This window comes from Amblyomma mixtum, chromosome 3 (assembly GCF_055824585.1).
Source record: "Amblyomma mixtum isolate Tamu chromosome 3, ASM5582458v1, whole genome shotgun sequence".
Lineage (NCBI taxonomy): Eukaryota > Metazoa > Arthropoda > Arachnida > Ixodida > Ixodidae > Amblyomma > Amblyomma mixtum.
This window is the reverse complement of record NC_143014.1, coordinates 297381981-297394585: the sequence shown is the minus strand read 5'-3', so window position 1 is coordinate 297394585 and position 12605 is coordinate 297381981. Positions and strand designations below refer to the sequence as shown.

Sequence of the window (12605 nt, the reverse complement as noted above, 5' to 3'; positions counted from 1 at the left end):
TTTGCAGCCGCGGCAACTCTGTGAGCCGTGGCCAAACCTCTGACAGTTAAAGCATCTTCAGGGGTTAGGGATATAGTGTCTAACATTTACTTTGAAGTATCCAACGTCGATAGTTTCTGGCAATGTGCATGTGTTGAAAGTCAGGACCAGGTGTTTGGTATCTATTTCTTTGTTGTTTTTGCGGATTTTGATTCGGTACACATCAATGACGTTTTGATCGGAAAGGCCTTCCAGCATTTCTTTCTCTGTGAGATGTAGAAAATCATTTTCTGAGATGACGCCACGGACAGTGTTGAGGGATCGGTGTGCTGTGATGGAGACAGGTGTCTCCCCCATACGCACTATGTTTGCGAGTTTGGAAGGTTGAACATTATCTCGGAGTTCCAGCAATAGATCGCCGCTGGCCATTTTTGATACTTTGTAGCCGGGGCCTAAAGCCTCTGTTAAGCATTTCGATACGATGAAGGGGGATAGAATTCTGGCCTGTTTATCTTGCACTTCACGGTGGATGACATGGAATTTGGCAAATGTTGGTTTCTTTTTGGAAAAAAATTCTCTGCTTCGTTCCGCCCTCTCTTGAGAGAGCGATCAGGTTTCGAAAGGGGGGGAGCCATAAAAATTTAAGGTTTTTCGGTCATGGTGCCAGCCACCCACCATGGAGCCCAACAAGGGGACGCGACAGGAACTTGAAAGAAAGTCCTGCCCACGCCAGCTGTACACCTTAACTAATATGACTCAACTCAGGGTAGTTAGTCACACACGGTTAACCCTCGCCGCCAGGAAAAAGAGGAAAAACCGAAGAAGAGAGGTATACAGGAAAGTCGTAAGAAAGGAAATAGGAAAGTGAAAGATAGAGGGGAGGATAGGAAAAGGCGACTGCCGATTTCCCCCGGTCGGGTCAGGCCGGAGGTGCCGTCTACAGGAAGCCGGGGCCAAAGTGGTGTGTTGCCTCCGCCGAGGGGCCTTAAGGCGTTGGCTCAACAAGGCGTTGGCTCAACATTGGCTCAACGCTCGGCATTGGCTCAACCACCAGGATCCCGTTTTCCCCGGACACGGCGATGCCACGCACGGCTAAGCGCGGATGCTCGGGTCCGTGGTGACGCATTGTTCACCATCATCCCCCTGCGGGGATGTCCCTGCGGATGCTCGGATTAACCCCGTGGTGTCGCCACTCACCAACGTCTGCATGCTGCAGACGCCCCCCTGCGGGGAGCTGCATCTGTTAAGTGTGACTATAGTGGCTTGACTATATGCCTACAAAGTGTTCTGCTTTAATAATTCTCTTCTCGTGACTGATAAATCTTGAAGCACACAAGCTGCATGCTAAAGATGCATTGCATTGCTCTATGCATTATTGTAGCCACTGCACGTAGTTATATTGGGTGATAAGATCCATGAGTTTTGATTAACCGTCCTGCTACTGTATTGTGGCACCACGGCTCCCATGTGATGGTTGTACAGTCATGGACAAAAGTTTGCAGGTTGCAGATTGGCCTAAAAACAGTTTTCTGCATTAGCTCGCTAGAAAGTCGGATATTCATTCCAGCGAATGGGGCACGCATGTGTCATCATGCATCTGTACTTTTCATTGGCATGCTTTGCCTGACCATGCAGGAATACATTTTTTTCCACGAATCTGCAACCCACACTCTTTTGTCTATTACTGTACGTGTGAACAAACAGTGCAAGCAAAACCACTAAAATTATAGCATAGCACTAAAGTCAGGATACTTTTCTCTGGACCTAGACGTCTCTCGTTAGAAAAGATTTAAAGGTGAAAAAAAAGGAAAGACACCATAGTTTGATATATTGTCATCGAAAACTTGACTGTATCCTTTTCCATTTCGAAGAAATGGAAGTGCTGCAGAAATGACTGGAAGGCAGGCCGAATGTAACTAGAAATGCTAGTGTAGTCATGATCTGAAAAAGAGCTGGAGCAACTTCTGTCAACCAAACTGGTACTAGCACAACATTATTTTGGTGTGGCTGTTGTTATTAGTGTTTTTCAAATGACTGCACCTGCTTGACATAAGACACAGGAAAGCAAAAGCAGCTACAAAAGGTAGAGAAGCCACATCCTTCACATGTTATTAATTTCTGTTGCCACTATGTTGGACGCAGCAAATCACATGTCCTTGCTGCAGCAGCTGTTCATTACAAATATTTAAAGGCATCAAAAAACACACCCAAGAGAAGACAATGGGACGGAGCGCCACTCACAACTGTGTGAGTGGTTGTGAGTTGTGAGTGGCACTCCGTCCCATTGTCTTCTCTTGGGTGTGTGTGTCTGTGTTTTATGGCACCTTTAAATATTTGCACTGAACAGCTACCAACTCCCACAACAAGAAGTTTTCATAAGCAGCAGCTGTTGGCTTACAAAATTTCCAGTGTGAACAGTATATTTTTTTCTTCAAACCTGCACTGATGTTGCCACCACTATGCACTTCTCGGGTGGCTGCTATCCTCCATTTCATACATGAGGTGCAAGTCTGCATGAGAAAATACAGGGAGGCATGTTATTCGTGCTAGTTTTCTGGCCGAGTGTTCAAAGGCACGAAGAAAGTGATAGCGTATGTCATCAGGAATAATAGCGCATTTGACCGAGCTCATGACAAATGCGTCATGTTCCACGAGGAACACAGTACTTTTTTATCGCAGTTGCATGCAGTGCAAACAAGAGCACTAGCTTTGACAGCGTTGCACCTGATGCATGAAACACAGTATATTGTCGTTTATTTTTATATTCACATTGATTTATGGCTTTTAACAAATTAAATTGTTTTTGCTAACCCCGTCTTGCAGTTTTTTTCTTCACACGTCACATACCTATGCAAAAGTCATTTTTCTTTTGTTTACCAATGTAAAAATATATATTACTTGCCGTGGCAGTGCAGTGGCTATAGCATTTTGTTACTGAGAATGAGGTCAGAGGTTTGGTTCCTGGCCATAGCACAGTCAAATTTGAAAAGGGCAAAATAGAAAACCACCTGTATATTGGGCGATGCCAATAGACATTGAAGTTCCTTAGGTGGTCAGAAATGATGTGAAGCTCTCCACCACAATTATGGCTCAAAATAATATTTGCACCACATTAAGGTTAACTCAGCTACACACACATTTCTCAGGGTTATGTTCTGTTAAAATACACAAATGCATATAGTATTGCTCCCTCTTGGCTAAAAGCATTTTTGTTTAAATTTGCAAGCATAGGTCAGAGTAACCCATCTTGTTCAAAGTGAAACACTTAGACTTGCCCAATTGTACATCCTGCTGCCACCCTGCTAAACTGCCCATCTTGTATATGCAGTGCCTCGCAACCTTTAGGGTATCAGATCTTAGAAGAACACTAATATCACCTTACTTCATAAGGAAGGGGCTATCAAGGAATTGAATAATTGCAGGCCAATCAGCCTACTATCTGTTTGCAAGGTTTTGACTAAGGTCATCACTAATGGAATTAGATCAATCTTAGACCTAAGTCAACCAAAAGACAAAGCTGGCTTTTGTAAATGGTACTCTATAATGGACCATATTAACACTATGAATCAGACAACAGAGAATAGTGTAAAATATAACCAACTCCTATATTTAATCAACAAGAAACCATTTGACCCAGTCAAAACCTCAGCAGTCATGCAGGCATCAGAGAACCAGCGTGTAGGAGAGGCATACTGAAAAAATCTACAGCGGTTGCACAGCGACCACATTCTTTCACAGAGAAATTGACAGAACATCATTAGTACGCGTGTGAGGCAGGGAGTGACACAATCTCTCTGGTACCATTCACCATATGTTTACAGATGACATTCAGAGATCCAGATTAATAGCTTAGTATAGGAGTAATGGACAATACGTTAGTAATTTGCGATTTACTGATGACATCGCTTTACCAAGTAAACTCGGGGGTTGAATTACAGAGCATGATCAATGACCTAGACAGGCAAAGCAGAATGGTGGGTATAAAAATTAATATGCAGAATTGTGGCAAGGATTGGAGCCGTAAGGAATACACCCACATGGGACAGGTAATGACTGCAGACCTGGATTGCAAGAGTAAAATAACTGAGATTAAGAATGCGGTGGAGTGCACTTGGCAGGTGCTCTTAGGTGATGAATGGCAGTCTACAAGTACAGGTATGGCAGTGTACAAGTATATAACAGCTATATCTGTACTCACCTATGGGGAAGAAACATGGAGGCTAACAATAAAGGTTGAACTTATATTGAGAGCAATGCAGCAAGCTATGGAAAGGAAAACGTTAGGAGACAGAAAGAAAGCAGAGTGGATCTCAGAATAAATGCCATTTAATTATACTTTAATCTAAACAAAAAAATAATAAGCATGAACAGGACATCTGATGGGAAGGCAAGATAACTTGCGTTTATTAAGTGTAACCCTACAAGAGCAAGCATAGCAGGGGACGTCTTAGTCAGGAGGGCGGATGACATTAGGAAGTTTGCGGGGATGAAGTGTCTCCAGATGGCACAAGAGAGGGTTAATTGGAGAGACATGGGAGAGGCCTTTGCCCTGCAGTGGGCGTAGGTAGGCTGATGATGATGCATCATGCTAAAGACTACGTTACTTGATCAAAAATCCGTGGTGGCTCAGTGGATATGGCTCTTGAGTGCTTTTACCTGAAAGACAGGTTTGATCTCGGCTGCAGTGGTTGAATTTTTATGGAGGTGAAATTATAGAGGCCTATGTACTGTGCAATGTCATTGCACGTTGTCCTCAATTTAAGTTCAACCTTTATTTTTAGCCTCCATGTTTGTGCCTCACGAGAACTTCTGGTGGTCGAAATTTCTGGAGCCCTTCACTATGGCAACCCTCATAGCCTGAGTCCATTTGGGATGTTCAAACCCCATAAACCCCATATATGGGCACAGGTTTAAATGACTGTAAATGCTATGCAATGAAAACGACCTCATAATTTTCTCAGCTGCTGTAAGTTCTATTGTTGTTACCACTTTTCAACTCCTTTGCCAAGCTTGATTGCATTTGAGTGTTGTTTACAGAAGAGCCTTCAACGTCGTCGTCAAAGCCATCACTGGAAGATTTTCAGTCATTACCGATTCCATGGAACTCCCTGTCTCATGAAACTCTAGCACATCTGAGAGCATCAAACCCACTTGACCGAAGTAAATATCAAGAACTCTTGATGCGTGCCTATGCAGCGATTCAAGTGACTATCAACACCCAAGGCAAGCGAGCTTGTGATGTGCAGAAAGAGTGGCCCTTGCTGTTCACGCAGCAGCACTTCCTGGCCCATTTCAGAAGGTATGTATGCAACCTTACTTGAAAACTGCATTGTCAGTAAATTGAAATGCTGTTTGAGGTTTCACGAAAAATAACTGTTACTCAGTGTGTGTTAAAGCAATGCTGGCTGCAGTATGTGCAAGGGTAAGCAATGTATCTGATTAAGGCACTTTTAGTGCCATGTTCCATGTCAAAGTTTTACTTCCAACAACACTTGATTAGTATGAAGCCCATGAAATACAGGCCAGTGAACATTTGTTATCTTCTCAAAAAAGTAAGCAACATTCAAATATTGGTTTGAAATTTTATTTTATTTCAAACTCATGGCACATTCTGTTGTCAGAACTGGAGCAGAACCAACGAGCAGTGAGGAGCAGAGCAGTAGCACCGCGAGAGTGCAACTGAGTGCTTTCCCATTGACACCTTCCGTGCTCGCCGAGAGCAGGCGTGAGGGCGAAGGTGTATTGCATGATCGGATCGTTTACCTTCCCAGCATCCTGTGCGGTGAACGCACTTGCAATGTGCAGCTGGTACGGCGGTCAGAGTTGACGCGTTTGACGTTTCCTGCCACAACCAGCCAAACACTGCATGTATTGCTGCAAAAATAACCTCTTTAGACGTTATACATCGTAAATAACCCCTTTAGAGATTGCACATCGTTAACGCGATTGTGACATGGCTGGAACGCTGTCGCTGCACCTGTCAGCAAGCGTCACTGCTGTTGTCTCACGTACTTCCGCAGTTCAACGAGGTTAGGTTCGTTTAACTAAATTCTGATGACTTAAACTGTTACAGTAAGCGCCTGGTTACAATTAGAGATTTGTAGTTTTCAGAATTTTCAACACAAGATTACCCTTGACGCCTTAACTCGAAAAGTGTGGCTATTTTGAGTAGTTATGTGCACTGGAGGGATTGCTTTGCCTGCATGCGTTTCAAAAATGCGTGTATTTTGGCACGATGTAGCTAAAATTTGCTGGACCATAGCATCAGGGTAATCGTGTTTTCAAAACTCTAGAAATTGATATGGCTATTATTAATGACCGACTACAAATGTTTAATCGAATCCAGTTGCCTAAACGCCATACTTATAAAGTTAATTATGAGAAATTATTTAACCGGCTTTTGAGCCGACTTTATTTAACCTGCAAGAGTGGAAGAGCGGGCTAGTTGGTAGTTCATCTTGAGGAAAAAACGCAGCGCACTCCTAAGACACGGACAAAGAAGGGCAAGACGATACAGCGCTATTTGCGTTGTCCCTAATTGCGTTGTCTGCATACACTGGTATTATTCTGCTGAAGAACCAGTCTTCATAACCCAGAAAGCTCATTTTTTAAAATTAGTGGCAGACTTCCCTGAAACACATTGTATTTGACCACCAATTTCGCATTAAGACGCCAGAGAAAAAAGTGAAGTTTCACGGTAACGTATGATGCTCTGTAAGTGTTGATGAATTGGTTAGCACTGGATCGTTATTATGAAAAGCTTAAAAGTCTTGTGCAAGCACATAAATTACCTTTCATTGATTGTTATGTGTGTCTGCAGTGATGTCAAGCATTCTTTACAGCCAAATGTCTAATTTTTCAGGCTAACTGACATGCAGCTGGAAGGATTATTTGCAAATCAAGAAATTGCAGACCTGGAGGTCTTGTACGCATTCCTGCGGCACAGCCTGAAGGGAGACGAGGCACTTCAATGGCTCCTTATGGCAGACAAGGCAGCACAGGACATTGGCCGCCTAAAAGCACTGCTCAGTAGGGTATTCCCATTGCAGCGCATTTTCTTCAAGGAAAAGACAGAGTTCCTATTTCGTGTTTTTGAGGTGAGATTATTGCGGAAACGGATACTCAGTTAGTAGCCTCTCAGCTCTGCCAAAACTTCTGCTTTATGACCGTAGATGACACTTGCACACTCCAGGGCAGTTGCTCACAGAGATTGTAGCCAGTGGCAAAGAAAAAGTGAATTAATCTACAATTAACATCCGTCAGTGTTTCAATAAAATTTCCTGGGCACTACCTCAAGGTTTACCGAAATGTAGAAGACTGTGAACTTTCATTTTTGTATTCCTGCTGCTGCAGTTCAGTAGATGTTCATTATTCCTGCGATTCTTCAGCACACCTGTTACCTGTGTGCCCTTATACATCTGCTTATGATAACGGCTTCTTACCTCCACAGACATCAGCCTGTGTTGCTGAACTGAATAACAACCTGCCCCCCCACCCCAACGGTGGTTGTACTTGGTAAGATTTTTATGATTTTCTGGATGCTTTGAGCAGTAGTATAAATTTCTAAAAAGCATATTTATAAAATATGAAACCTCATCAATAACAAAGAACTAGAATAACAAAAGGAGAAGGGGGCTTGAACTACCCTCTAAGTCACACTCAATGCAGCTCGATGAGGCATGCCCAGCAAGCTAATTTACCATGCACATGCCGCAGTCTTCTCTTAGAGATGGTAGCTGGCAGCATAATCCGCTGCTTGAACCCTGCTAGTGCAGATGTAGAATTGAATTGTGGTTTGGGAGCTGTAAAATTAACTTAAAAGTTATATTTAGAAAATATCACATGCATTGACATTCATTCATCTGCTCTTGTTCATTGCTTCATAAATAGCTTGAGCATCTACCATTAGCATGCTACATATAGAGGTGCTGACAATGTTTTTTGTGAGCTGTGCTGACATGCCTAGCTATGTGGAAAAAATTTGCATGCCTCATGTTCATAATATAATGCCAAAAATTATTCTTCCGAGCTGCAGCATTTAAAAAATATTGCTCCACAATTGTTAACATCTAATCTGAACTCGGTTTTTGTCACTAAAGAAGATTTCTTTTTCAGGCACAAGCATCTTTGATTTTACATGCATTGTGACGCTCGATGGAACGAGGTGCTTTGAAGGCCTGAGCTTTCTGGCTGCCATGGAGATCCTTTTTGCTGCATACTTTTGTCTCAACATCAAATACAGTCAGGAATTCATTCAGAGGTAAGCACATAAATTTTTCTTTTGTGTACCGGCCAGTTTTTACCATGTCTATTCTCAGTGAGACATGAGAAAAAGCTGCATGCAAACTCCATAAGCCTGGCATCTCTCCCACAACATCTGACATTGTTGCGATTAAATGTGCATGTGCATTTTGTGCGTGGTTTGACAACCTTAATAATACGAACTGATGGACGAGTAGGTCGAACATTACGGTGAAACAGCGCTGTGGCACATGGATAAAGAAAGGACGCAACTACTTATCTCAACTATGTGGCTCAAGCATGTGTGAAGCTGCTAGGAGTTGGATGGCTTGGGTCAGAAATCGGGAGTCCGCTGTGCTTTCCAGTGCATGCAACCATGGCTTTCATTCGTTTGTTACAGTTTTTTATGCCATTCTCCGGTGGCAACTGCTGTTGTATCAAAGAAATATGAACCCATGAAATGCAAGAAATCCTTGGTGAACCCTGCTGTTTCAGGGAAGGCCAGGCAGGATAGTAGGCAGGATTTAATTAAGCTTCCATTCTAACAAGGCAGCTAGTAAAGAATATTTATTTTCATATGCTAAACATCCTTGAGCCCTCCTCCAGAGATGAGTTGCAATTGAATGTGCTGTAGTTGCAAAGCAAGCCCCGTGAAAGATGCTAGTCTCTTTCTATTCTCCAAAACCACGAAGAGTTGTGCTAAAGGACGACATGCACACACGTGCGCTCAGCCTGTCTGCTTACTGTATATTGTTCTTTTGGGCTGTTCTTCGTGGCTTTCAAAGTTCTGCTGATGCCTTGATATGTTTGCTACTCTTCTGCTCATGCACGCCAGCACAACAAGTGCTGCGGCTCTGGCAGCAACACTCTCACAGATTTGTATCAGAAATTTACAGTACGGGCACCTGCCAAAAGCAGCGCTACCATATATGCATGAATCTAGAATGAGTTTTTTTTTCAAAATCGTATGCGTCAGAAAGCACCTCGCGCTATATTGGAGCCAAGGTATGAATAGAGCGCAATTTTTTTTTCTCACTTTGATACACCCACAGCAAGCTCACACGACAGGCTCATGGGCTGTGAGGGAAAGCGAACTTTTTGATGACCAGAAACGCAGAAAGAAAACCGTGCAGACTACTGAGAAAGAAGAGAAGGGACTGAAAGAGCCTTGGGTAGTAGGGAAGCGAAGAAATAAGCACAGAACTGTGCTGTACGGGCCACAAAGCATTAAGACGAGAAGCGATGGCATGCGAGCCATTGCTGTGTGTGAGGCTGTGTACGTGAATGTGTGGGAGCCTTCCTCCAGAATATTGCAGATTCTTCATTTGCAAGTCACAGAATTCAAAATTGTTTGCCAAAATTAGAAGCTGAGGCATATGGCAGTAACTGCGCTGTGGCTTATGCACAAGGCATCTCTCGGGACAGAAATTGGTTGTATAATGAATTCCAAATCAGAATGCACTGAGTAACTGCAGTGTCTGGAACAAGTTACTGTTGCCTGCCTTATACTGGAGTCATTTGCTCTCTTGGCATCACAGCATGCCTTACTCTGTGTGCTTTTATTGCTTTTTGTTGCTTTGTTCGTCGGAAGCACGCAAGTGCCACCCTGCACCATGGTATATTCAGGGACAAGGAACTCGAAGCTGGATGAACCGATAAAAGACTACGAGGTATACGCGGCTGCCAGGTCATTCACAAGGAACACAACACCGGGAAAAGATAAAGTAACAAATGCAATGATCAGAAACCTCAGTGATGACCAAATCGAAAGCCTGACTGAAAGCCTGAACGAGCACTGGGAAAGGGGCACGGTCCCGGCGGAGTGGAAACACGCTGAGATTATCGTGATACCTAAACCAGGGAAAACACCCAGTTTAGAGAACCTAGGCCCTTTTCACTAACTTCATGCCTCGGTAAACTATACGAGAAAGTGGTCAAGACTAGACTGAGAATTTACATGGAGGACAACGGTCTGTTTCCGGATACCATGTTCGGGTCCAGAACGGGGCTCTCCACGCAAGATGTGATGCTCCAGTTAAGAGACACGGTACTAAAACAAATATCGGGCACTCGAGAAGGCGTAATCTTGGCCGTAGACCTCAAGGGGGCCTTCGACAACATCGGCCACAATGCCATTCTCACAGAACTCTCGGCAACAAACTGTGGGGAGAGGATCTTCGCATACGTAAAGGCCTTCCTGTCTAACAGAACAGCAACGATCAGTATCAACAACATTAGGTCATAAAAAGAAGACGACGCCAAACAGAAGGACGCCACAAGGATCCATCATCTCACCTTTGCTCTTTAACATAGCAATGATTAGATTAACTAGGAGACTGAAAAACATCAAAGGTGTAGAACATTCAATTTATGCGGACGACATCAGTGTGGACGACAAAAGGATCGACGGGAAACAAGCAAGAAATACTGCAAAGATCGGCGGATGAGATCGGTAAATTTGCTTTATTTAGCGGGATGCAGTGCTCCCCAGAAAAATCAGAATTTATTAGACTTCACAAAAATAAAGAGGACAGGGGAACGATAGAATTAGAGATAGATGGACAACCCGTAAGGAGGACAAATAAGCTTCGCATCTTGGGAATGTCGGTGCAGGAGAAAGGCAAATGGGACCATACCATCCAGCTCTTGGAACACCACGAAACAGATATGCAGGATGTTAAGCCGGATTACGAACAAAAGAAAAGGGGTGAAGGAGCGAGATGCGTTACGGATCACGTCTGCGCTCATCATACCTAGGATGACGTACGCGCTTCCGTACCTACAACCTAACAAAGGGGAAAAGAACAAAATGGAAACATGCATCAGAAGGGCGTATAAGCAAGCTTTAGGCGTCATGACCTGCGCCTCGACAGAGAAGCTGATGAACATGGGGGTGTACGGCACCTATGAGGAGCACAGCGAAACCATGCTCAGATTTCAAATGGAAAGACTTAAAAGAACAGCCGCTGGCCGCGCACTACTGGTCAAGCTAGGATACCCGGCAGAAGACGAGGGCGAAGACAAGACAGACATTGACAGCCAAATTAGGAGCACTTTCTTGGTTAAACCAGTGCCCAGAAACATGGACCCGAAAAACCACGAAGGAAGACGGGCGGCGAGATCATTGGAGTTGGACAGGTTCCTAAAGAAGAAACAGATGGTTCTGTATGTTGACGCGTCCAAGTACAGAACGAAGGAAAATGCTAGGGCGGTAGCAGTAGTGAACGCCAATGGGAATATAGTTACTGGTGCATCAGTGCGCACAAGGACAACACAAGCAGCGGAAGAGATTGCCATAGCTCTAGCCCTGACTGAAGCCAATCGGCAGGGACTGAGTTACTGGATAGCGACGGATTCTCAGGCTGCAGCAAGGGCATACAGAGATGGAAGGATCGGCCGAAAAGCCGCGAGTATCCTCTTCGAACACAAACAACACAGACATGGATCAAACAACACAAACATTCAACACACCATCATTTGGGTCCCTGACACTGGGGTTGAGGGAAATCTCATGGCAGACACCGTTGTCCGAGGGTTCACGAACCGGAGGGCGGGTTTGCCGGTCGAACCCTTCAGCGCGCCAGAATCTTACGGGGAGGCAATGAAGGCGTTGTTGGAAGCGCGCAAGAAGTACTCGGCTCCGGCGGATATCCTCGACAGAGAGCAGGCCACAACGCTCAGACGACTACAAACAGACACCTACCCAAGCAGAGCCATGTGTCACAAAATGTGGCCGAACAGATACGCGAAAGAGAGCGTGTGGTGTGGGGGCTACGCCACACAGCGTACCATGCCACCAGGGGCTGCGAAAAAAGCCCTTTACTACCAAAGGTATTCTCTGCGTGAAAGCGACGTCAGGATGGATCTGCACAACATAAACGAACTTGACATGCCACACTTGACTCCTATGCTGAACAACACCATTCATTGGCCTCTGCAGATGGTGCGGAAACATGCTTTGATGCTTTTTCTCTTGTTGACGACCTCTTTGAGAGTTCAGGCGCCGCAACTGGCGATGTTGACAAATGGTTTGTTGTCTCTGAAGGCCTGCACAGATTGCTGGGAGAATATGTCCAGACACTTGAAAACTTCTTCAAAACTCTGAGTAACTGCAAGCCGGAGGTCCGCATGGCATTGGTTGCCGCCCTTCTGCCCAATGGCTTCATCGCACTCAAAAAAATAGTGCACATTATCTGGGAAATAGAGGATCAGTCGGGGTGCTTGGGCTCTGACAGAGTGTGGAACCTTGAACGAAGTATCTTCTTGGCACTTGAAGAATACACGGCACAGTTCCAAGATGCAGGGCAGCTGAGCCCGATCTGCCTTCCTACATGTCATTCGAGTTGCCTGACGCTCATCTGTCATCAGGTGATGAGCCTTCTGGG

General features: G+C 44.5%; 1 protein-coding gene across 4 annotated transcripts in view; it reads right to left on the bottom strand.

Moving 5' to 3' along the window:
• LOC149355318 (uncharacterized) overlaps positions 1-12605 on the bottom strand; it is a 224897-nt gene that overhangs the window by 55511 nt on the left and 156781 nt on the right. For 2 of the 4 annotated variants that reach the window (XM_089583754.1, XM_089583753.1), the window contains one exon: positions 2296-5853. The exons of 1 other annotated variant lie outside the window; for it this stretch is intronic. In XM_089583754.1, the coding sequence (XP_089439880.1) occupies positions 5597-5853 (257 nt within the window). In that variant the 3' untranslated portion in view covers positions 2296-5596. Of the gene's footprint in view, positions 1-2295; positions 5854-12605 lie in introns of those variants that run through there. One more of the 4 variants, XM_089583755.1, reaches the window with a different exon arrangement.